This window comes from Artibeus jamaicensis, unplaced genomic scaffold (assembly GCF_021234435.1).
Source record: "Artibeus jamaicensis isolate MK-2021 breed Jamaican fruit bat unplaced genomic scaffold, CSHL_Jam_final contig_3214, whole genome shotgun sequence".
NCBI classification, from domain to species: domain Eukaryota; kingdom Metazoa; phylum Chordata; class Mammalia; order Chiroptera; family Phyllostomidae; genus Artibeus; species Artibeus jamaicensis.
Window position 1 is genome coordinate 3,203,738 of NW_026521760.1, and position 26,914 is coordinate 3,230,651.

At 38.4% G+C, this 26,914-nt stretch overlaps 1 protein-coding gene across 3 annotated transcripts in view; it reads left to right on the plus strand.

The window, feature by feature from the left end:
- Positions 1 to 4,459: 4,459 nt before the first annotated feature.
- The window catches only part of LNPEP (leucyl and cystinyl aminopeptidase), a 98,916-nt gene continuing 76,461 nt past the window's right edge, over positions 4,460 to 26,914 (plus strand). Inside the window, exon 1 of one of the 3 annotated variants that reach the window (XM_037153822.2) lies at positions 4,460 to 4,478. Coding sequence is in view for 1 of the 3 variants with exons in the window: in XM_037153821.2 (XP_037009716.2) it covers positions 8,561 to 8,579 (19 nt within the window). In the remaining 2 variants the exon portion in view is untranslated. Of the gene's footprint in view, positions 4,479 to 7,390; positions 7,495 to 8,327; positions 8,580 to 26,914 lie in introns of those variants that run through there. The other 2 variants (XM_037153820.2, XM_037153821.2) reach the window with 2 other exon arrangements.

Below are 26,914 nucleotides of genomic sequence, written 5' to 3' on the forward strand. Positions count from 1 at the left end.
CCTCTCTTTCTACTTCTCTTCCCCTCTCTCTAAAAGTAAAATAAAATATTTTTTTAAAAGAGAGCTTTATTAATTTGTTCTTCTCCCAGGTCTTCATCTTCTACCCTGCTCCTAGGTAAATTAAAAAAACTGGTTTTCTATTATGAGTAGATGACTCATTAATCCTCATCTTTAGGTTTTTAGCCAAATGATTTCCACACTTCAAATTCATGCTTCCTTCTGTTGAATTATGCCATATTTCTGTCTTTGAATATAACATTTCAGGTTTGTGCCTCTGTGAGGAATTCTCATGTTAATACAACCTAGCATGTCCCTTAGTCATCCAAACAAGACTTAGTACAAACCTCATTTTAGAGTAGGCAGAATAAATTGTCTAAGACTTAAGAGATACAGAAGATGTTGTTTTGAAAGCTTATTCCCTTTTAAAATTGTTTTCTTAGTAACCTGAATTCGATAATTATCATTCTTTTTTAATATGAAGAGTTGGAAATGAGATAAGGTTAGATAAAACATTCTAAAAATTTTAATAGAAATAGAGGTAGGATGGGGAGAGGGAGAACTTTTTCTAAAACAGAAACAATCATCTCCATGGTATAAGACTGTTAGCAAATAATTTTATTTTCTTTCTATTCATACCTTGAACTATGGAACCAAATACTAAAAGCAGGAATCTTACAGGAACAAACAGAACTTTTTACGTGATAAGTGGTAAATAGACAACGATAAAGATTGAAGAAAAGGTCAGGTCTGAAACAACTATGCACAATCTTTATGAATGTGACAGATTGCACAGGAGTCAGAACTTCTGTCCTAGGTAAGTTAACTCAATTCACACCGAGGGACTGAATTTGGGTCACTGAAGCAACAAGAGGGGATGGAGAGCACTTAAAAGTGTGTATTGTTTATTTTTGTCCTAAGTTGTGCCTTACCTGTATGTAGATAAGTCATGATGCAACTGATCAAAGCCCTGTTTAAAGTATAATGTTCTCTATTCTAGGAAAGTCATTACCAAATAGGAAAGGCACATTATTCTTTTAGTTTCAGATAATTGTTTCTTTGTGAATCCTACCTTTTTGTATTTTAAGGCCAAGGGGAGTATACTGTTAGCTTGACTGTCGCACTTGAAGACCAAGAAAGAAATACCACTTGAGCTGTAGACCTTGCAAATCCAAATCTAAAAAGTGCTATATAAAGCAATAATAATAATAAAGTCTCATAGATTTGATTTCAAAATACATTTTTCCTTATCCAGTTGCCTTTTCTTTTATCATTATTACAGATTCATTCCTTTGGGCTAAAGAAATATTAAATGATAACTCATTAGTCATGCTTTAGTGTGACTTAAAAAAATTAATAGTTATTTCTTCACAGCTAGCTGAGAAAAGGACCCTAAGGTGAGAGAGAGAGGACCCTAAAGCTGGGGGAGAGGATTGGGGTAGGGGTGGGGTGTGGCATGGATTCTGGAGTGAGGGCACTACCCCCAAAATTACTGGTTGGATAGGAAGATCTGGAGAGTAGTATCTGTCCCTTATTCTAGGGTGTTGAATGCAGGTGACCTTCAACAAATATTTGTTGGCTGTGTGATGTAGTACCTAGAAGTGAGGAAAATTGAAAAAATGGGACCTCAGAGAACTTGGAGCTAAGCCTACTTGGCAACTTTGCCTTAGGCTGGTCCTGTGGTACATGATTGTATGCTTCTGTGGCATGTATTACGCATTATGTGTATATCCCGTGATCTTGTCCTTTTTGGCTCAGTGTACTTTATGTGCCTAAAAGCAACACTTTAGTCCTGTTTTTGTTGCTTCTGTTGTTGTTTTCTTTGGTGCTCTGTACACCACAGGCACATCACAGATGCTACCGACTGATGATGGACAGCCTGTGCTGGCAGCTATCAGCCAGAGGCAGGAAAAAAGCGTCTGAGTCAGCCCAGTGTCAGCCAAGAATCACAGCCAAGTGTAATTTTCTGTATAAATATTGCAGGATCTTCTCATGCTAAAAATCAAATAAGAACCTGAAGGACATATTTTATAGGAAGGAACCTTAGGCTCTATTTCAGCATAGATGCAAGAAATAAAGGGAGATGAAAACTGAATCAGTATCTTCAGGAGTATAAATATCTCTCTAGAAAAAGCAAGTCAATTATAAATTCCAGCTAGATATCATTTCTAAAAATAACTTTTATATCTTCTTTTTTATAAGAGGGCCGATGATTGGTTCTCAGGGCTGAAGCAAGGTCCAGTATCCCTGCCCACTCCTGGTCTAGCTAGGCCCCACTGAACACAGGATTTATGCATCCAGTCAGCACCAAAATCTTGGTTTTCTCAGGGCATTGTTATTTTAAATGATCAGGTTGGAGTATGTCAGCATTGTATAAATTTGTTCACTCTTGCATTATACTTTGTGAGTCTAAACTTTTTTACATGCAATCCACATGGTATTAAAGTTTACAATTCACATTTAAAAGTAATAGCAGATACATTTTAATGTTTATTTTGTGCCAGTCTCCTTAAAATACTTTTTGTGTGTACATTCCTCTTTTCCTCACAATAAACCTAAGGATGGAGTGCTTGTCTTTATTTTATAAAAGAAAAAAGAAAACCCAGGGAGATTAAAAAATTTGCCCAGTCACAGAAGCAATGGTTTTAATATATTCAGAGTTGTGCACCTGTAATCGTGGTCAATTTTAGAACATTTTCATCACCTTAACAAGAAACCCTGTACCCATTCGCAGTCACTTTTCATTCCTCCCTCCCTTCAGTTCTAGGCAACCACTAATATTTCTCTCTCTATAGATTTGCCTAGCCTAGACATTTCATATAAATGGATGACTCCCATATATGGTCTTCTGTAACTGGCTTCTTTGATGGACATTTGTTTTGGCTTTTATAAATAGTACTGCTATGAACATTATTGTGCAAGTTTTTGTGTGGACAGAACATTTTAATTCTTTGGGTCTATACCTAGGAGTGGAATTGCTGGATCCAACGGCAACTCTGCTGAGCCTTCAGAGGAACTGCCAGATGATTTCCAGCACAGCTACACAATTTTATATTTCCACCAGCATTGTATAAAGGTTCAAATTTCTTTATGTCTTTGCCAACATTTATTGGTCTCTAGCTTTTTTATTCTAGCCATCCTATGCCTGTACCTACCTATACTGTCAAGTGGTACGTCATTGTGGTTTGATTTGCATTTCCCTCATGGCTAGTGATATTGAACATCTTTTCATGTGTTTATTGGCCATTTGTATATTTTTTTGAGAAATGTCTATTCTGATCCTTCGTCCATTTTAATTGGATTATTTGTTTTTAATCATTAAATTGTAGGAGTTCTTTATATGTTCTAGATATAAATCTCTTGTCATTCTGTGGGTTGTTTCTTCAGTTCTTGATGTTATACATGAAAATCAAATCTTTCTTGATGCGTATCTTCAACCTTATTTCTTTTAGAAAGATGCTGTATTGACGAGTTTAATTGTGTTTACGCAAAACCCATATGTTGAAGTTGTAACCCCCAGCACCTCAGAATGGGAATTCACTTGCAAATAGGGTTGTTGCAGTGTAATTAGTTAAGATGAAATCACACTGGAGTAGGGTAATATGACTAGTGCTATTAAAAGGGAAATATGAACACAGACATACATGTGGGGAGAATGCCATGCAAAGACTGAAGTTACGCTGCCACAAGCCAAGGAACTGCTAGGAGAGAAGCCTGAACCTCTATGTTTCCCTGGTGCCTTCAGAGGGAAGGCCCTGCTGACACCTTGATCTTGAGTTCTAGCCTCCAGAACTATGACAGGAAAATTTCTTTTGTTTAAACCACTCAAATTGTGATTGTTTGTTTTTGTTTTTTTACGGCAGCCATAGCAAACTAATACAAATGCCTAAGATTTATTTTTCCATTTTAGTAGTTACTTTCAGGTCAGAGTTCAAGTCTTAATAATATATCTATTTTTGGCTTGTAATTCTAGTTATATTGATCGATTATATGAAAAATTGCATTGAATTTGGCTCTATTTTTACTTTTCTTGTACAGTGGCCTAGGGTTTAAAAATATTATTAAAATATTAGTGTTTATAACTTTTAGTGAACATTTAGATTGCGTACCAGATATTTTGGCTGCTTAACCTGTTTTTACCCCTCTGAATAAGAAAAATGATTTTGTCCAATTCCCTCTGCCCCGCCCCCTCCACCCCATATGAAATACAGGAACTGATAGTAAACTCAGCACTCCTAAACTGCTCAGTCTCAGTCATGGTAAACGTGATTTTGTTTCCAGTGATTTGCTTAGAAAGAAACAAAATTCAGTTTTGGCAAGTAAAAGCTAAAGAGCATTCTAATGGGGCATTTCTGAGAAAAGTTTCCTTGCTCTTAAGAAAGACAAACCAGAGAAAAGTTCCTCCTTCCTCCCTGGATGCAGCCTGTGGAGCTCGCGGCACTCAGTCTCAGAAAAGTGTTCACAAAGCGAACAGAGAGAAGGTGAGTTTTTATAAGTTTGAGAGCTGTGACTAAAGACTGCCTTATCTCTGGGCTTGTTATGTGAGATGATAAATTTCCTTCTCATTTAAAACAGTTTATTAGCATTTTGCTTCTGTGTTCCAAAGCATCTGAACTCATAGAACTGCTCTTTCTTGATACCCTTTTGCTTTATTTGGCTGAGTCTTTTTTGCTAATGTCTAAGCTATATAAGAACTCTGTTGGATAACTATTCTGTTGTGGGTTTTTTAGTGTTTTAAACATTGCCTAATTTGGTGTAACTTCAGACGTCACTAACTGATGCTGAGCATGTGTGCTGCAAGAGGGTTATCAGGGTAAGGAGATACTGACTCCTTTTGTCCTTGGGATGGCTGAGTCGAGTCTAGAGTAGCTGGAAACCTCACAGTGGTCATCTTGTCCCGACAGCAAACAGCATCCTCCATTTATGTAAGAGTCTCGAACAAGTATTTTCAAATGTATACACCAAATTAATGTATAGTTAAGTGCTTATTTCAAAATAATTAGAAAAAGCATTTAATACTGCTAAACCTAAAGTTGACATGGAATATCAATAAATTAATTTGGAATGTCAATTAAATAGTTAATGGAATAGCTGTCTAGCAGCCTGAAGTTAGCTATATTTCTCCTCATGCCATATCCCTTTCACAGATCATTTTTACTTCCCTGTGGGAACAGGGAAGCAACAGCAAATTTCAGGGCACTGGTTTAGAACAGAGGCCACCTGAGTCCCAGCCCCTGTCTGCTGCTGGACTGTGAATAAGTCTTCTAACTTTTCCAGATTTCAGTTCCCTCATCTGTTAAACTGAGTCTTGGATTAAAGATCCCAGCCATACCAAGTGCTTTACTTTAAAAAGGAAAAAAAGTTCTTATATTCACTGATTAGCAAGTTTGTTGATTCTTTGTAAATAGATACTGTTTATTAGTTAGGAAGCTTGTATTTTTCTTTTCATTATTTGTTACATTATACTTAGCCTTTCAGTTTCTTTATTTTCAAGTGTTAAATGGTAGAAAGCAAGGATTCTGAAATAGTAATGGGTATAGTAGATACTGTCACACTCCCTCCTCTGATAATGAGTAGCAACTTCATAGCAATTTAAAGTATTATGCCCTTTAAAGAGGAAGTTCTGTGTGGGACGCTAGAAAGAGGTTAAAGACTGAAACATTATGGGTTTCAGCAGTGAATGTGTGAAATTGTGTTCCCTCATTAAGGCTTTATGAAGTCAAATGTAAAACAGTATTCCCCCCCCCCACCAAAAAAAAAATCCAGAATAAAACAAAACACAATTCCTTATTATTTTTTTGAGGGCAGGTAGGATCCTGAAATACTTTGGGTTTTATCTCCAGTCCAAAACCAGAATTCTTTAAATCTTTAAATGGTTCTTAATGACTCTCTCTCTCCTTCTCCCCACCCCACCTGTGTAGGAATGGGTTGGGGGGGGGCAGGAAAGAGCTTGGTAAAGAGAGAATAAAGGAATTATTTGTCTCTTTGTCTAATAACTCTCGGGAAGACATGATAATCCATCTATTAGTGCCACGGTGAACCTTTTTTACCACAAGTCTCTGCAGAAATGAAATATTTAAGACAAAAACAAGATAATGTGTTTCACATTTAAGAGCATAATAGACTCTAACATACAGGTAAGGTGAGGGATTTAACAAGCTGTGGAGTTTTAAATAGCCCTGATCCTAAGTACTTTGGTTGCAAAAATAACACCAAAGGGACCTGGCATGTCCTAAAATATAGGGAAGAGCCTCTTATCTAAGCAATACAATGTGCAGGGCCCTTTTAACAAAATCCAGTCCTGCATAAAATATCTGAACACTGATGCACCAGCTGAGGTTCACTTCCTATTTTTGGTTAAGTTTCCTGGGGGGGTGGGGTGGTGAGGGGCAGTCTAAAGGCTCTGATTATTTTTATTTAACAGTGAGGGGAGAGCAGCTTTGAGGTATCATATGATACAGACACCTTTCTTTTACTGATCACATACACACCATTTAACATAGAATAAGGTAGATGATCTCTGGAAGGGTGTTCAACATTGCAAGTTAACTGGAACTCTAAATACCGTTGCATCCATTTCCATATTTATTCAAAAATTTATTGCAGTTATCTGGGGATTAGGAAGACAATCTGTGTCTTGCAGCTTGCATTCTTGAGAGGGAGTATGATAACAAAGCAACAAACGAAAACATTGTTTTAGAGAGTAATGACTGCTCTAAGAAAATTAAGCAGTAGTCCATGTTTGTTCTTATTTTCAATTGTGTGGTCAGGAAAGGGCTCTCTAGAGTTGACATTTGAGTTGATCTCCCAATGACAAGAAGGAACCAGCAGGCAAATTACCAGTCAGAAGGAACAGTGCTTGCACGAGGAATGTGCTTGGATGGAACTTGGCTACTTTCAGGAACTCCAAGAAGCCCTTTGTGGCTAAAGCCATGATCACATATAGGAAATGAGGCCCCCAGAATTAGGTAGAGTTTCTTCTTTATTTTAAGCACAATTGTTGTCTATTGAAGGTTTTAAAGTGGAACGGGAAGTGTGTAATTTAACACAATTGACATTTACTATATAACATTGCACTTCAGTTTTACTTCATTTAAATCTAATTGGTAGATTAGAGCCTTACGGGTCAAAACCCTGCCATCCCCTGTTCTGCTAGGCTGTTTTGCGCTCACCGGCTTGTTTGCAACCAACGCCCTGCGCCCTGCTGTTGACAGCCTCTGAGGAGCCTGTGACACTTGGCAAGCACCATGAGGCACAGACTAAGCCAAATTGCCGCAGCGGCCAGGGATGCGGAGAGGAGAGAGTAGGAGAGAGAGGCTGAGGCCATGGTTTGGAAGGGCTGCGGCCTTCGATGCGAGAGTAGCAGCAGCAGCAGCGGTGTGCACACTGAGCGGGGGATGAGGAAGCCAGCCCAGATGAGCCTCTCCCGGGGCCCCTAGTTGTTCCATCCCCAAGGTTTGCCAAGACTGCCCAGATTTGACATTGGAAACAATGGTGGTAAGGGCCTGGAGGCAAAGGCGCCAGGGCTGGGTAAGGGGTGGCAGGGATGGTTAAGGGAGCTTCCGCTTCTCCGGTCTAGCTCCCTCTGCCTAGGCCGAGGACTCGAGCGGGTGGCACTCCTCAGAGACGCAGGTGTTGATTTAGGGTTCGCTCCCGCTAGTGTTCTGATCACATTCTGTGCTGCCCAAGGTCTCCGGCTTATTCAGCGCCGGGTTTTGTGATTCGCCGGCCTGCCGAAGCCTTGCCAGAACTGCTAGCCTGACGATAGGTTCCCTGGGGCCTCCGCCTGCCTTCCGTCTCTTGGGGTACGCCCACTTGGGACCATTCGGTTGTGGGCCAGCAGCCCTGCCGAGACGGTCCACAGCGCCACCTCTTTCGAGCCTCGGTGAAGTGAGCGCCCGAAGCCGCTCTCCAGTTCGGGAGTGACCCTTCACCTGCAGGCGCCTGTTCTGCATTCAGATCTGTTACAGTGGCACCTCCCAGCCAGCCCTGTCTTCACCAAGCCAGCCGAATTAGCGCCCCACTCACTCTCCATCACATCACCCCGATTTGATGCTCAGAGGAGCAGTTATTTCAGCCTGGTGTATCCTCTGCGCTTGTTTATTGCCTGTTTCCGGAATGTCTGCTTCACGGGGCAACGACTGTGTTTTTCCACCAGGGTGCTGAGTTCTGGGCGCCTAGGATCGTGCTGGCCAGGACACAGTAGGCCCTCACCTTTGCTGAATGACTGAACCAGGGCTTGAAGAAACTGACAACCGGCTTCCCGGGGGCGTGGCTTGCTTACACCCCACCCTGGGGCCGGCCTCCACTCTAACCCGCTTCAACCCTTCCTCTCCCCCAGTTGGCTTGGGCCCTGAGAAGCATTTTCCTTTTTCTACCCTCACCTTTTCTGCAGCCGTTGCGAAAACCCGGAACGACGGAGCCGCAGAGCGGCGGAGCGGCGCCGCCGAGCTGCACCTCCCTGTCGGCTGCGCGCTGGGCATGCTCAGTCTGCAGGGCCGCTTCAGCCCTCCGCGGAGGAAGCTAGGGCGCTCCGGCTGTAAGGAGCGGTGGCGGGGGAAAAATGGAGCCCTTCACCAGTGGTGAGTGGGCAGCCAGAGGGCCCGGGACCCGAGCTCTCTGGAGCCCAAAGGACTGCGGGCAGTCGGAACCCGACGGGTCGGGATGCAGTTGTTCCCACCACGGGTTTTCTGCGAGGGCTTGGGGGCGGGGAGGTGGGACTGGGGGAGGCAGCTGGAGGCTCAGGGGCAGGGGTCCTGCGGAGCCCGCTGGGGGGCCAGGGGCTGGCGTGAAGGTCAACGGCGCCGCCTTCCAGGGTGGGGATGGGAGGCATCGGGTGCGGCTGGACCCGATTCTCCGCTCAGCGGCCAGGTGGGTGAACGGCAAAGTTTGGGCTGCTGTGCGCAGAGGAGGGGGAAGTGGGAAAGTTGGCAGCACCGTTTGCCCCGATAAGGTGGTGTGCGTCACGGCCTCTGCCCCGCTAACTTGGGTGCCGCGCTGGGAGCTGTCCCCCTGTCCTTCAGCGAGGTGCCGGCGTGACTTTTCCTAATGGGACGGGCTGGGCTAGGGAGCTTGCCGGTTAATTTAGGGAAAAGAAGGGAACCTTGGGGAAAGGCTTGCCTCCAGCACCGCAGCCCTCCCATCTGTGGCCCAGGCGCTGTGCTGGGCGGTCAAGCCTCCTTCCCCGGCTCCCGATAACACAGTTGTTCAGTGGGAGGCTCATTAGATATGGGGGGGGGGGGCCGTCATGGTGATATCACAATGCGACTCGAGGGGAGAGTCAGAGTTGGAGCTTGTGGGATATCCTACAAGAGTCAGAACTGTTTACTGAATGGAGAGAATAAATCCCGCCTTAGTTAAAACGAGGGCTTTTGTTTGGAACAGAAGCGCCAGAGTTACAATATAAGGGTGAGATGCCTAACCTTTAACCTTTATGCGGTTGGTTATATGAATTCTGTTTTTGGAGAGAAAGTAGGAAAACTGCCATCAAGGGATAATTCACACCTTAAATAGAGAATTCATTTTCTAGTTGACATGTTTTCCTGCTCGCGGTTGGTTACTTCAAGTAGTTTGACATGTCAATAGTTTGACCTACCGCTGTTCGGGTGGGTCACTGTCACCCAAGAGACAGAGACGTTGACCACTATACATCCCAAACACCATCCTGACTATGTTGTATGTTGTGCTTCATTCATGGGCTTGTGAACTGCTCATTATATCCTTCCTATTTCTACTTCAGAGTGCTTTATTCTACTGCCATCTTCCTGTTTGTACTGTTTAATCAGGCTTAATAATGGCAACTGTAATTCCGAATCTTCTCATTCAGGTTCTATTTGTAATCACAAAGGCTCTAAGAAGAGTCTGGTAAAGTTACTAAGACAGTTATGGAAGAGTGGGACAGAAAAGAACCTTGAAGACCATCTGGTACTTTAGTGTAATATATGTTTAATACAGATCATTAAATCCTTTCATATGACTCTTCCAAGGCTTTTTCTTTGTTCTAGGTAGAATACTTGGAGCGTCCATCTTTCTAGGATGTTAAATATGGAATTTCATTTAAATTTAAAAAAGTTTCCACAGCAAGGCCAAGTCATCCATTTGGTCAAGAGCATGGCTGGCTGATTTTTGTGAACCCGTGCCTACAGAATAAAAGTACATTCTCAAGTCTTCAAATTGGAACCTTTTCTTGTCTCTTAGAGCATGCTCCCCTAGATATGAACGTTTACAAATTGCTACACTTGGGAAAGCAGTACAAATGAGAAGTCCTACAAATGAGAACAAAAAAGAAGCAAACCTTCAACTTTCGTGTAGGATATTGGATTTCTAATCCTTTCCTGTCTTCCAGATTTTCAGTGTGTGCTGGAGATAGTTTGGCAATGCATCATTTTAGTTAATGTAAATCCTTTACTAAGGAGAATAGAAACTACATTTGAAATCACAAGAAATGAGCTTCTAGCAATTTGAGGTACTTTTCAGGTTTAAGGTGGACTGTTTTTTGTTTTTAAATTTCAGAAATTTTGAAGGATAACTAGAATTTTCTAGTGTTTTCACATAGGGCATCTTTGTACTTAATCCTTTTGAGTATAAAGGATATGTCCATTTAATTCTTCTCCTGTAGGTCTGGGTGTTCTGGTGCAGAGTATTTCATTATCCATAAAATTTATGATTGCAGGAATTGTCAAGCTTGGTATTAGCTTATGTTTGAAATTCATGCTTTTTTAGTGAAATCTTCACGGCTTATACTTTCTCATGTATCCTGTATATGGAAAGAGTTGTGAGAGCTTAACAAAGACAGTTTTAGTTTTAGGACCACATACCTTTAAGTTAAAATCTTGTCAGTGGTCTTACCCTGTGCCCTATAAATTTGTAGAGAAGGCAAATTTAGTTTCTGTTTTGTCATTTTGGCTTTTAATACTCATCTATTCCAGTAGGGCTTTTCTGTACTTTGTTAAAACTTGCTGCTCCCATGTTTCTTTTTTCTTGGGCCCTGCTTTTTGCCCGCTGATAATGTGAACATCCTATGTTAACCTGTCCAGATAACACTTCTATAACCCATTTAATATACACATCTTCAGAAAAGGCTTATAAAAAGGGACCTTAGTGCCAGGAATTCCCATTTGGCTCAGGAGATATTTTTGGTCTTGCCCTGGGGAAGGACTGCTATTATGCTGAAGATTGTGTATATCTATACTGGTTCTGGATCTTTGGTGAGTTTTTTTTTTTGGGGGGGGGGGTCGAGATGTACTATACCAGTACTCAAGAGTTTTAATAGTAACTTGTGTCCTGCTATGCAGGTAGAGAGAGGTGAAACTTAGAAAGGAGTGATTTATATATTATCAAAAAACAAACACAGAAAGTGGCGGCAACTCTCTAGATCTTTAAATAGATGTACTGTTGTAGATTAGAACAAGTTATTTGATGACTGTCAAGCTTTATTTGTCCTCCCTCGTGCAATTGGGGTTGGGATATTTCAGAGTAACTTAAATTTTTGTTAAGGAATATAAACGCCAGGGCTCACCCTCAGAATTTGATTGAGGAGATCTGAGATTGTTAGGCCTAGGAATATGTGACTTCATTTTGAGGATGTTAGAATTATTCACCAGAAGGTAGCAGATTCAGGATTTGGAGGCATATTGACAGAAAGGGACTTTTCATCCTTATGTGCTGTGTTGTGTGTGTGTGTGTGTGTGTGTGTGTGTGTGTGTGTGTATTTTCCCCCTGTGCTTTGTAGGCCTAAAGGCGATCGAGAGGGTAAAAAAGCATTGATATTTGAAGTCCCAAAACTGAAAACGTAATTTAAATGGTTAGTCATTTTTTTTCATATGAACAAAGCCCCCAGAAATTTCTTTAGCACTACAGCCTGGTGCACAATCTAACAGGGGGCTTTCCTGTCTTACAAAATTATTTTTGTTTTTGTTTTCAAATGCAATCCAATTGAAAGTATTTTCCAACTTCCCTAATAGACAACAAACTAGATATTCATGGGTTGTAAGGCAGTATGAAATTGTGATTGCATCTTTTTAGGTTATAAAATAATAATTGTCCTATAGCATACATTTTAAAAAATGGAGCATCATCTATCAAAAGTGTGAGCTTACCACACTTTGTTTATGTTTTACATCTTTTGTTCTATGCTAAATTACTACATTGAGAGAAGACCCTTAAGAAATGGAAGATAGGAGTTTTTCTCTCTGATAGAATGTAAGTGAAGTTCTGTTCTTAATCCATCTCTTTTGTTTTTATTTTAGTTAAGGGAAATGGGGATTATATAGTAATTGAGTGTTAACACTTAATAGTCTAAGGTCAAAGCATTAACTATAAACCAATTCAGTTTTTAACTGGGAAGCAGTGTTTGAAAATTTCTTTGCTTTACACAACCTCCAAAAAAAAAGCGTCTTGAAACAAGATAAACAACATGGTTTAGATGCAGTTGAAACCAGTGATTATCATTTATCTGTAGATGATCCCTGAGAACTCAGCCTGAAAGATATATAACCAGAAAGATTGGTTTTGAGGACATTATCATATAAAAATAAGCAAGAGGTGATTTCCTCCTCAGTAATTCAGTCAGATAGCATTTTTTGAATGCCCATTACAAAGTAGATTTTGTGCTAAGCACAGTTATAAAAATCCCACAGACCTGTCATCAGATAATGTTAATCTCAGCGAGAGAAATGAAATGCAAGAATCTAGCTCTGTTTTCATGCTGATATATAGAAATGAAAAAGCAGTAACAGTTTAAGACAGTTTTTTAATTATGAAATAATTGTACAGGGTTGTTTTTATAACACGTTCATATGACATCTGTCACCAATAAGTTCACATTTCTACTGTAAATATTCCTGTTAGGAAACAACAGCATGTTATCCTCTCTTTGAAAGTGCTAGGAAATCTTAGGAGTTGGGATGGAGCTAGATTAGACCCCTGCTTCCTGGCAGTTGAAGTGAGGAGGATAGTGCAGACAAGTTCTGTAAATTTGTTACCTAACCTCTTGAAAGCTGTATGTGGTTGGAGGTGGCGCAAATACTACTAAGCCTTTCCATAATACTAGCGAAGCAACCTGAGAAAGTTTTTTTTTCTTTTTTAAAAAAAACTGAATCCATACACATGCACCTTTTCTGAGAGTTCACAGGAAACAAGGATTGGAAATAGAGGGAAATTTTGAAGCCCTTGCAATGATAGTACAGTGCCTGCAGTTGTTTTGCAGTTGTTGTGACAGTGAGAATTCCTTTGTCATGCAAGAGGGGTCAGGATTCCTCTGTAACCTGATTCATTATTGTAATCCATCTGCTATGGTCCTGGGAGGTCCTGTAGGACTTGGACTCAAAAGATTTTTAGGGAAAATTGGGACTTAGTATAATTAATGATGAAGATGAAAGAAATGTAGAGATTTTAGGTAAAGGAGGAAGCTGATAGGCAGAGATTTTCAAAATGGTCATGCCTTGAGCCTTGCAAGTCTGGTTCAGAAAGGAACCTAGTTTGGAGAGTGAGATGCTGTTGTATAGGTTGCAAGACAGAATCAGAGTTGGAAGGGGCAGGTGGGTGGATCTGGTGGGACAAAATAAACTGTGGGGCAAGGGGAATGAATGAGTTGAGATTGGCATTTGGAGGCCCTGGAAGGAGATAGAAAACATTTGCCATGAGTTTAATCATACAATGTGCTTTTTTCCTTCACAGTCAAAAATTCAACTACTTGTAAGTTAGGACTGTTCACTTTCACAAAAGTTTTAAATTTCAAGAAAAAAGTACAAAGAGGACTGCAGCGCCATTGACCTTGTGGTACCATCCTCCTAGTAGTGACTGTTCTTTATTTCCTGGTTTAACTTCACTTTTCTACTGATGCTTATGGTTAAAAAATGAGCCAAATAATTTTTTTGAACTCAAAGATTAGCATCTAGACTAGGAGGAAACCAGTTCTTTTGCCAAATAAAGAAAATTCAGGCTTCCAAAGGAGTTTGAAAAACAATGGAAAATCAAGTTCAACTGTAGAAGATCCTTTGAAGTTCTTTTCCTTTTAAGAGTGTTTTCCTTAATGAAGGTCTTCCTGGGCATCCGTCTCATGTATTTTAAGAATGCAGTCACCAAAACAAAACTCAAGCCAATTATCTGGATTTCTGTAGGTTGAGGGGCTGGGTGGTCCAGTCTTCTCCAATCCCCCTGTACTTTTCGGGAGGTCAAGCCAATGATCTGGGATGAAGGGGGTAAAAGGCTTCCTGATGTTTCTGTGGGGAGAGCTTCATAAGCTGGGAGACCAGGAGAATAGGAAGTGCAGTGCGAGAATGGGTATCTCTGCGGGCTGGTTGTGCTCCTTTCCTTCCTGAGCCCGATGACCTGAACTGTGTGCTAATGTTTCCCAGACAACTACATCAGGTGTCATCGAGGAACTTGCTGGTGGGCAAGGGTGCTTTGTTTCATAGTATTGCTCACATCTGAAACTTATAACGTTTAAAACAGTTGTTAGAATATTTATCACCTCGACAGCATTACATTATCCCAGGTTTCTCTTTAGAGGAAAAATGCATGGACATTTAGGAGTGATTGAGTAGAGTAAGTAAATGTTTAAAACATCTTTAAGTTGCTTTTGGTTATGTGATTTGAAATCAGAAAGCAGTGTAATCCTTGTCTAGTTTCTTCTTGTCCGTAACTGTCTGAAGGGCCTCAGTGGTTAAGTAAGGGAGGCTGCTGTGGCCCTTGCGGCATAGTGCGAGGAACTAGTGTGTCTGATTTATCAAGATCAAGTCCATGAGTTTGAAGTGTTTCCCTTTATAAGTATTAGCAGTAGTTTTTCTGCTTTTAGAACTAAATGCTAAGTACCTAACCAACCCTTTGGGCATTGACATGTCCTTACAGTATCTAGATGGGGTGGCTGGATTAAGAAAACAACTCAGAATGAGCATAGAGTATTGGGTGTTAGTGGGAATAGGAAATGTATTGCTCTTTAAAACAGCAGCCTCACTTCCATCTGCATCAATCCAGGCTAGTGAGGCTTGGTAATCTTCCAGTTGGAGGAAGCACCCAGAAAAATAATTGAATGTAGAAAAGAGGGTGTAATACAGAGGGAGGTTGGATAAGAAATAGGGTATGTTGTGTTAGATCCAAATAAGTTACCTCTGTTTGAGTTCAGTTGTTCATTGCAGTTGGCTACATAGTTCTGTTTTAATTAATTGCCCATTCGGGAAATACCACAGAGAGAAAGACTTGAAGAATTCATGCATAGAAACTTTTCTTGGCAGATAATCAAATGACTGTGATGATTGGTAGGAAAAATGTGGTTACAATCCAGAGTTTTGGATAATCATCACTATTTTTTAAAACGTGGGTTGATGATAAAGTGACCCTCTTATTAAGTTTTAAGTTGATGGCAAAATATTTGCTATAGAGACTGAAGACTGTCATTTACTTGTGTTTTATCAGTCTGACAAGTCAGATGGAAAAGTATTTCAGAGAATTATCAGCAGAATAATGTTTTGTTCAAATCTCTCTGAGATCAAGTCTAGCAAATATATTTACTAATAGAAGTACTTTCTAACTCATAAGCATTCTGTATACATGGAAGGGTTCTTAATACTTTTGCAGATCTCACTCAGTGATATTAATTTTCTATTAAATCGGAGGTATTCATTATGCCTAACTTCATTTTTCATTTTAAATAAGGGATTATGGTAGATTAAGATTATTTTGAAATTATATTCAGGTAGTTGATGAAATTAAAAATAAACTTTTTAACTTTATATCTTTAAAAGATACTTGCCACTTTGTAGATTTGCTTGAGAGATTAAGGAGCATAAATAAATATTTAGGCATTATTGACAATTACAGTTGCTTATTATAGCTGAATCTTTCTAAGAGGTACCATGAGGATTGTCTCAGATTGTGGGACCTATGTTTTGAAGAAAGATTTAAAAAAATATATTGTGAGCCCTGGCTGGCGTAGCTCCGTGGATTGAGTGCAGGCTGCAAACTGAAGGATCGCTGGCTCAATTCCCAAGCAGGGCACATGCCTGGGTTGCAGGCCAAGTGTCCAGTGTGACGGTGGGAGGGAGGGAGGTGGCGGCACACGAGAGGCAACCGCACATTGATGTTTCTCTCCTCTTTCTCCCTCCCTTCCCCTCTCTCTAAAAATGAATAAATAAAATATTTAAACAAAAAAAATATTGTACAAAAGTTTGATATAAATACAAACATTAGGGTAAGTAATTTAGCCTAGGAAAGGAAAAGAAAATTGAAAATTAAGCTCAAATAACTTTATTTCCCCTTATGAGGATGTTTCCCCTAACTTTTAAATGGCAAAAAACAAAAGGCATGTCTGATTAATATTATAATGATAAATTAAGGATAAGGAATACTGTTTGTCCGTATTCTTTAGTCTTTGGGATATTATGTTTCTCTTGTTAACTCGATGCTTTTTAGGTGTCCCCTAGCCAGGAGTTTAACTAGAGTGTTTTTCCTGTGGGATCTACAGTGTTTTTGAATGCTGGTTGTTCAGTAGAAATAAATGGTTTTTACTAGAGCTTTGTATATTATTGTAAATTTTATTTTATTAAGAAAAGTTTTATTTTTCTTTTGGCTCTATATTAAGTTCATTGTAGATAACAACCAGAGAAAATAAATACAGAAGTATACATATTTATTTATTGGAAGATATTATACAAAAATGTTTTTAGGAAAGGAATGCTTTGAGCTCAATGCTATTTTATTGAAACCAGATACTAGGGTTTAAATCTACTTATGATTTTTTTTTATTCTCCCTTTTTTCGTGTGTTGAATTTCTTCCTTTTTAAATCATGCTAATAGTTTTTCTTCATCTCTTATTTTGTTCACCAAGACTAAACATAGAACAAACCAAAATTAGTTTTCCATGTCTTCTTGGAAAGTCAGGAATTGGGGTCAGTGGAAAGCATAGAGTGAATATTTTAGTGCAAATTCTTCTTACATACCATTTTAAACTGCTTTAATTAACAGGTATTTATAAAATTTTTGACATGTCCCTACTTACCTCTTTTTAAGGATATAATAGTTTTTTACAAAGATACCCCCTCAAATAAATACATTAAAATACACATTAATTGTATGCTAACTTGTGCCAAGTTTTGTTCTTAAGGCTGTAGCACAAATATGAACACAGCATGGTCCCTGTTTTTGAGGCGCTTATAGTCCCCCAGAATTAAGTTTTCAAAAGGGTATGTGAGCACACAAAATAGTACATTCTCTTAAAAACTCAGGCTTCTCTAACCACAGGTCCCATATTATACCACTTTCCTTAGATACACTTGGTTTTGTACTTTTAGTCTTTTTTGTTTTGGAGATCTCTCCATGATGATGATAGATCTATCCGTCTCATTCATTTTTATGACTGCTGTGTAGTGTAGCATAATGTAAAAGAGTGATTTAGATGGCTACATTCAAATCCTGGCTCCTTACTACTAGCTCTGTGCTTCTTATTTAAAGATAATAGCAAGATATTCTACTATATTTAGTTAAAAGACTAAAAACAGTATGCACAGAAACTCAAACTTTTACTGTTTTTAGCTGAGGTCTAAAATACATGGTGGTTTGACATACTCCAGCCATAGTGAGATTTTCAAAATTGGGAAACAAATGGTATTTTCTACATCTTGTCTCCTGAAGACTTCAGGCCAGTATAGGAGGATTCTTTTCATTTCATATTTATTAACAATTATCTTGTATTTGTAACACTTTCAGGGTGTTGTATAAGAATAGAATAGAGGAGCTATTCATTTCTACAGTCAATTTGATTCTGGCTTAGATGTGTTTTTTCTGGTTCCTTTAAGCAAATGTAATATGCAACACCTCATTCATACAAGTAGAACTTGTTTCAGTCTTAGATTAGGTATTAGATATATTTTGTCTGTTAGTTGGAGTTGAAGTAGTTAGGAATTTAAGACCAAAAGAGGTAGTGTTAACATGGAGATATAGAAGAAGGGCACTTCATTTACTGTTAACAAGGTGTGTATTTCACGGGCATCAGGAATGCAAACGAACATGCCTGTTTTTAAATTTATACCTATTTTGCTATGTTTCCTCACAGGAAGTGTAATAAGGAACTAGTTTTACTAGTGAATTTGTATGTCTGCTAGTAACTGTGACAGCCTTATTTATTATTATTATTTTTACAGAAGGATTGTAACTTGGCAGCAGCTTTTGGCTCTGAGAATCTGTTATGAATCATGGCAATTTAGCTCCTTACCTCCACCCTGCCAGGAGTCTCCAGAACTTCTTTTTCCCTCACAGAGATAATATTTTCAACTTCTAAAACGTATCAGGTAGTGATTTTGACCAAATGGCAAGAACAACTGTCTGTATGGAAGGATTGCATGGGAACAAAGTAGAGGCATTTCTCATCTTGGGCCACAATTATTCCTAGGAAGCCTTAGGGTTGAGAAGAGAGGGATTTTCTACAGGATTAAATTATTGGAGTCCACTTTTCTGCCCAGAGATGCTCAAAGAAGAATTAATGGTATGTTATGAAAACATAGGTACCACTTTTTAGGACTCCATTTTCTAAATGGTTAACAACACATTTTTGAGTTCTATATTAAAAAAAAAAAGAATGTACATGCTTGTTCAGCCAAAAACCATCAATTACACACAACAAATAAAAGTACAGCTCTCTTATATTTGGTTGCTACTAGAGTTGTCAACTGACACAGAGTTCCATGTATGTTAGATGTTCAATAAATGTCATCTGAGATTAGTGTTAACTTCAAATAACTTGGAAACATTTAAATAACAATATTATTTTGTTTTCATTTACCTTAGATATTTTTGTTTTTTTTTCTAAGTAAAGTTCAATGTCAGTGCTTTTTTTCTTTTTTCTATAGATTTCTTTATAGTAAATAGAGTAATTCCAAATCACCTTTTTGGTGGGAATATTCTTACGAGTGTTCATTCACCTTCCCTTTTCACTGAAATACATTTTGAGCACTTGCTGTGTTTCAGACTCAGCAAGTGCTTAGTCCAGGAAAGATAGTGCTACATAAGACATGGTCTCAGTGTGTGAGGGGAAAAAGATGATGGGTGAGAGGAAGCAGTCTCTTACTTGGAAGCGTTTTCAAAATCAAAATTAAAGGGTGACCTAACATTTTCCTCCTTCCTTCATTGCTAGAGAGTTGCTGTGCCTTTGAGACCAAAGTGGTGCAGTTAAATCAATTTCTCGCTCAGCAGTACTGTAGGCTGACCTAGTATTGGGGTACTTTTGCTCTTCATTAAAAAGACACAAAAACAATTCCCAAGTTAATTAGATTCAACTTTTAAAAAGTAATTTTTTATATCCAAGAGTTGATAAGAAGGCATGAATTGGTCATACGTAAGCATTCATGTGGCCTTATGGGAAGAGAGTACAGGAGGTGAGGCTACATCATTGCGGTCAACTGGGCAAAGTCATTGAGAGGCAGGATTCTCTATTAGTTGATACAACAGAATACTAATGGTATGCGTTAGTTACAGTATGAGCAGGAATGTGAAAGTGTGAAACTAACCAGGATGCAACAATGTGGATGTTTCTGTTCTAATGTTAATCAAAGGATAAAAATTAAATGACATTTGGAGAAGAAAAAAATCAGTACAATTCTTTAGTGGCCACATAGCATAAATTATGGTGTGTGAACTGTAAAGACATTAATTCAATATTATCTTTCTTTTAAAAAAAACCTCCATTTCCCCCCTTTTACTCAGGATATTCATGAAGCACTTATATGAAAACAGAATGTAGTGTATTAGTCAGCTCAGGCTTTCCTAACATAATACCATGGACTGACTGGGTTGGGTGGCTTCAACTACAGTAATTTTATTTCCTTACATTTGTAGTATGGAGGTTAGGCATTCAAGATCAAGGTGTGGGTCATGGTTGGTTTCTGGTGAGAGCTCTCTTCCTGGCTTGCAGATGGCCATCTTCTTGCTATGACCTCACATGCCTATCCACCATGCTTGCAGAGAGAGCTATGGTGTCTCAGATGCCTCTTGTAAGAACGTCAGTCCTATCAGCCTTACCCTTATGACCTCATTTAACCTTAATTATGTCCTTACAGGCCCCTGTGTTCAAATAGTCACATTGGGGGCTAGTGCTTAGACATGATTTTTTTTTTGGTGGGGATAATTTGTTTACCTTACAATAAAGAAGATTGTGTTTTTTTCATAGAAACATTATTGGAGTCCACATTCCTGTCTGAGAATGCTCAAAAGAGTATATATGGTTAATTTAAGTTCAGTAATTTTTTCCTACACCCAAGTTCCTTCCTGCCCAACTAGAGAGTGATTCAGATCTATATTTATTTTTCTTACCTTATGTGTTTATATGCTTTTTCAAACAATATGCTGAAACTTCTATTCTTGAATCAAAATAACTGGAGAGGTTGGTAATTTTTTCTTGATCTTTGAAGGCAGAATTGTGCTTCTCAAACCTTTTGGTCTCGGAATGCCTTTCATACTCTTAAAGAGTATTGTGGACCCCTAAAAGCTTTCATTTATGTGGACTGTATTTCTAGATGTTTAGTATGTTAGAAGTTAACACTGAAACAATTTTAAAATATTAGTTTACTTCATAATAACAATAAAAACCTTTTACATGTCGCATAATATTTTAGTGAAAACTGTTTTCCAAACAAAACAATTACTGAAAGGCATTATTTTACATTGTTGCAAATCTCTTTAATGTCTGGATTTAAAATAAATACCTAGATTTTCAAATTTGCTTCTGCAGTCTGTCATATTACATGTAATGTACCAATGTAAAACTCCACCGAATACTCATAAGAGAATGGTAATGAAAATTTCAAATAACCTCTTATTAAGAAAATAGTTTTAACCTTGAAGACTGGCTGAAGGTGCATTAGGGATTCTCAGGGTACCCATTTCACGTCTTCATGATTATTACTTTAAACATTTAATCTGCCTTTTATAGGAATTGAAGGGGAATACCCCAGCAAGTAGAAAATGGAACTGTGGAAATTAGGCAGCAGGATTCTTAAGATAGATCTAGGTCACAGGAGAAGGAAGTGTTCTAGCCAGGCATATCTGAGAAACCATGGGTCAGGTGCCTTGGTTATTTGAGGGTTCTACTTTGAATCCTTGGTTATTTGAGGATTCTCTTTTGAAGTTATTTATTTCAGCCCTGGATAGTTCTCAACGAGAGTGGACACAAAATTTTAGGATACTTTTTAATTACCTTAAAAAAGAGAGTTGGACTTTATCTATTTTGTATTTAACCCTGAAGAGTTTTCAACCTTCTGCCCCTCTTTCCCAAACCCCCTTCCTCCAACATACACATAATATGAACACATCATTTAACTTCTTAGCCCTTTAGTGGTTTCTTACACTTGTCTTAATTTTAATGAATTAAAGGCCTGCCTGGTTTAATTCAATTATTTTTTTCACTATTTGTCCTGATCTGTGAAGTCCAGAATGATATAAAACCCTCTGTCCCATGTCTCTTTTTAAGAAAACAAGAATGAACCCTCTTTCCTTTCCTGTGGTATTTGCTTCCACAAATGACTAGTATTGATCTACTTAAAACTGTTTTTCCCTTTAAAAAGATATCTGCACCCTCATGTTCCTAGAAGCATTATTTATAACAGCCAAGACGTGAAAACAACTTAAGTGCCTTTTGATGGATGAATGAATAAAGAAGTTGTGGTACATACATGCAATGGGATATTATTCAGCCTTAAAAAAACGAGGAAATCCTTGCTCTGGCCAGGTTGTTCCATTGGTTGGACCATCATCCTACATACCAGAAGGATGTTGGTTTGATCCCCAGTCAGGGTACATACCTAGGTTGTGGGTTCAGTCTGCAACTGGGGCACATACTAGAGGCAGCTGATCGATGTTTCTCGCTCACATTGATGTTTCTCTGTCTCTCTCTCCCTCACCAGTCCCCACCCTGGTCTCTTCCTCTCTAAAATTAATAAAAATACCCTTGGATGAGGATTTTTAAAAAAGAGGAAATCCTACAATTTGTTACAACATGGATGGACCTTGGAGGATTTGTGCTAAGTGAAATAAGTCAGAAAAAGACAAATACTGTATTTGTCTTATATGTGGAATCTAAACAAACAAAAAACCCAAAACATTAAAGCCAACACACGCATAGAAAATGAAGACAGATTTGTGGTTACCAGAGGCAGGGTGTGGGGAGAGGGGCGGGTGGTCAAAAGGTACAGACTTCCAGTTGCAGGATAAATTAGCATTCGGATGTAATGTACACATGACTGTAAACACTGCTGTAGGATATCTGGTGAAGTTGTAGAGCAGATCTTAAGAGTTCTCATCACAAGGAGCAATTTTTTATTGCGTCTATCCATATATGAAGTGATGGCTGTTAACTGAACATATTCATTTCACAATACTCTCTGTAAGTCAAGCCATATGCTTTACACCTTAAACTTATACAGTGATGTAGGTCAGTTCTAAGTTCAGTTAACTGAATTAATGTTCTGTAAAAGTAGGTCATATACCTAACCATCCTAACCCATACATTTAAAGTACCTTGAAATACTAACAATTAGCTCTTCACTCTGTTGTTCATAGTAAGTGTCAGGAACACTTTGGAGCAGAAGACCATTTACGGTTCCTTTGTGTGAGTTAACAAAAAGCAATTGTGGAACAGAGGACTGGAGCCTGGCATGTGACGTGCAGTAATTGTTCAAATGAATAAGGCTCGCAAATTGGCCTTGGTATAACTAAAATCAGAGTACCGAGACGTTGCATTTTCCTGGTTTTTAGTTTTCCTTTTTTAGTTTTCCATTTCTTAAACTTAAAGTCAAAGCACACAAAATCTACACTTTCTCCCTCCCTCCATCCCCATTTTGAGGCAACAACTGACCTGTTTTCTGTCACCATAGATTAGTTTAGGTTCTCTAGAATTTTATATAAATTGAATGATATTGATTTTATATAAGTAGAATCATATACTATCTTTTTTGGCCTTTCTTTATGAATCAGTGTAATTTTGAGATTTTTTCCCATGGATGTCAATATTTAGTTTCTCTTTTAAAATTGCTGCCCTGGCTGGTGTAGCTCAGTGGATTGAGCGCAGGCCTGCGAACCAAAAGATTGTGGTTCGACTCCCAGTCAGGGCACATGCCTGGGTTGCAGGCCAGTTCCTAGCAGGGGCTGGTTTCCAGAAGGGGACACACCAGAAGCAACCATACATTGATGTTTCTCCTCCTCTCTCCTTCCATTCTAAAGATAAATAATTAAAAATTAAAAAATAAATAAATAAAATTGCTGAGTAATATACCATTATATGGATATAACATAATTTGTTAATACCTCTTAATAGATATTTGTTTTTGGTTATTATAAATAAAGCTGTTGTGAACATTCAAATACATCTTTGTGTAGACATTAAATTTTGTTTGTCTTGGTTAAGTACATAGGAGTTGATTGGTTGGGTCATCTGGTATCTGTGTGTTTTAACTTTAAGAAACTGCCAAGTTTCCAGACTGGTTAGTTCACATTTCCATCAGCAGTATTGTGGTAGTGCTTCTCCATATCCTTGCCAACACTTGGTATGATTTATCTTTTTAATTTTAGCCAGTCTAGTGGGTTTGTAATATCTCAGTGTGGTTTTAATTTGCATTCCCTTGAGGAATACTGATGTTGAGCATCTTTTCATGTTTTGTTTTGGCCATAAGTTCATCTTCTTTCATGAGCTGGCTGTTCGGATCTTTTGCCCGTGTACAGAGTTGTAAGAGTTCTTTGTGTATTCTGCAAGAGTTCTTTGTGTATTCTACATTTACTTTTTTTTGGTCATTACATTTATTTATTTATGTATTTATTTATTTAAAGATTTTATTCATTTAGAGGGGAAGGGAAGGAGAGAAGGAGAGAAACATCAATGTATGATTGCCTCTCGTGAGTCCCCTGCTGGGAACTGGCCTGCAACCCAGGCATGTGCCCTGACTGGGAATCGAACTGTGATCCCTTAGTTCACAGGCCCGTGCTCAATCCACTGAGCTACACCAGTCAGGGTGTTCTGCATTTACTTTTACCAAAGATGTAAACATGTTTGTGTGATATGTAACATATATATTATACAGGGTGGGGAAAAAGTAGGCTGACAGTTGTTCATAAAGAAAATAACACAATAGTTAATTAATCTTAATACAAGAATAAACTGTTTCATGCACTCACAACTGTAAACCTACTTTTGCCCCACCCCGTATATATTGTACAAACATATATAATAAGATATGTATACATATACACACACGCACGTGTACAGGTATATATCAAAATACTAAAGATACTGCTGTATGAAGTTCTGGCTTCCACAGTTTTCTATTAAGAAATCCATGGTACTTTTAATTGTTATTATCCTATATGTAATATATATATTTTTCTAGCTGGTTTCAGAGTTTTTTATTTTTAGTTTTTTTTTAGTAGTTTATTTGTGTCTTTGTTTGGTTTTCTTTGGGCTTATTCTTTTTTTAAATGATTTTATTTATTTATTTTTACAGAGAGTAGAAAGGAGACAGCAGCATTGAAATGTGAGAGAAACATCTGATCAGTTGCCTCTCGCACGCCCCCAACTGGGGATCTGGCCCATAACCCAGGCTTGTTCCTTAAGCGGGAATTGAACTGGCAACCTTTCAGTCCACGGGCACTCGTAACACTAACCCACACCAGCCAGGGCTGGGCTTATTCCTTTTTTAGGTTCGTTGAACTGTAAATTTGTGTCTTTCACTATATTTGCAGAGTTTTAGGCCATAGTATTTTTCCAGATGATTTTTCTGCCCCAATATTTGTTTACATGCATGTTAGTCTTTTTGCTATTGATTAACTTGTTGATAGTGAGGCACTGCTCTTTTTTTTCTTAGTATTTCTGGTATTGATATTGAGGCACTGTTCATTTTTTCTCAATCTTTCTTTTCTCCCTTTTATTCAAATTGAATAATCTCTGCTTATCTTTAAGAAATGTGGTATGTGAATCATAATGAAAATTGGCCGTCATTGAACTTACACACCCTGATGAAAAGCTGGAGGAAACTGCTGCAGTGTTTTCAGTGGGACAGTGGCTGGTGAATAAATCTAAATGAAAACTTAAAAGTCTCATGCAATATGATTTGCTGTGAACTTTAAATTGCTCATTGAAACACATTTTTGAGCAAACTTGGCCAAATTCTGGGATATAGGGTGTCATTTTACTCTGTCAGCTAAGACTGAGCACTATGTCCAGACATTGGGCAGTGTAGTTATTTTTTTTTGTCCATGATGACCAAATGTTGAAACTGTTCTTTGTAAGGAAATGGTAATGAAATGTGTTAGAAATATTTACATCAAAAACATTTTAAAATTAGTAAATGAAGTTTTATCACTTAGCCAGGAAACTCTAATAGTTATATAGATTCTCTTATCCCAGGTGTTATATTTTACCATATTGGGAGGCAGGTAAGTGCTGACTACAGAAGAAAAAGGAGACAGCATAATTTTCTCAAAAAATCAGCTATAGCACATGAAAAATTTCTCTAAAAATATAATTTTTCAATCATATCTGCTCTCTGTTTTGTTTGAGATCAAGATGCAACCATGTTGCTTGGTCTTGAACTGTCAGTTTGTTTGTTCCCTGAAATGATTTCTATTCTTCTGGTTTGGTCTTGAAGTCTTGAGAATTCATTTTATTATAAAATGTAAAAACTCATTTTTAAATAACATATTATAGCTCTCTTTGTCCTTTTTAGAGGAAAAAGATATCTAAAATAGAGTTATAACTTGTAACATCTTATAGATTTGCTATTTTAATTGATGAGGGCTTGGATAATGTTAGGATGTTCTATTATCTGAACAATACTCATTGAAAAAATTTGTCTGCCATGGTGCAAGAACAAATGACTTCTCTGAGGTTACTTAACCATTTCCTGCATCTGAGAAAGTAGTTGTTTTCACATCACCGAACTGAAATTGGGTAGAACTAAACTTAGCTAAGCGATTCTGTGGGTAAAATTCAGTTTCACTTCCATCCTCCTGTAGAGAACTTAAAATTTAAAAATTAAAAACAAGAGAGCCCCTTGGTTTCAGTCATTTTTACTAACCAGCTGAAAAACTTTGGACAGAAGTTAATTGTTTTATCTTTAAAATATAAAAGGTTAGCATATCTCTAAAAAAGCTTCTAGTTTTCTAAAATAGCAAAAAATAAAGTTTCCATAAAATGGACACACATCATGTTGTATTTAGATAATTTCATAATCTTAATGAGAAAGGGGGGAAGTCCAGCTGATTGCCCCTGGTGGAGTAGTAACACAGTGAGTGTAACTGGGCAATATCAAGCAGCACCTTTTGAACACCTGCCAAGCACCTGGCCGAGAGAGTGGTGGAAACCACAGTGGCAGTGTCTGATACGTGGGGTGGCTGTGTTACCTCCGAGGCCATGTTAAACCTCCATGCAGCTCTTCAGTTCGGACCCTGAGGTGGCTCTGTGACCACCCCAGCTTCAGAGGCTGTGGAGATGTGAAACATTCGCTTGGCAGGAGGGACCTGGCTTGACACTCCAGGCTATTTTAAGTCATATCACATGGTGTTAGAGGGTTTAGCTTCTACAGTCAAAAAAAAATGTAGTTTTGGAACTCGGTTGTGTTACTTACTAGCAAGTTCTTTAACTTGTTACCCTCTCATTTCATCTGTAAGATGTTGTGGGAATTGAATTAAATAAGCTCATACATATAAAATGCTGATTAATAATACAGAAAGCTAATAATTATTGAATACTTACTATGTCATAGGTTCTGTTCTAAATCTTTTACTTGTATCTCATTTAATTCTCACAATTCAGTGAGACAGGTACTGTTAACTCCAATTTATAAATGAGCACACTGAGTTTAGAAAGATGAAATAACTTGTTCAAGATTACACAGGAAATGGCAGAGAATATCTCTGGTTCCAAAGACATTCTCACCTACCC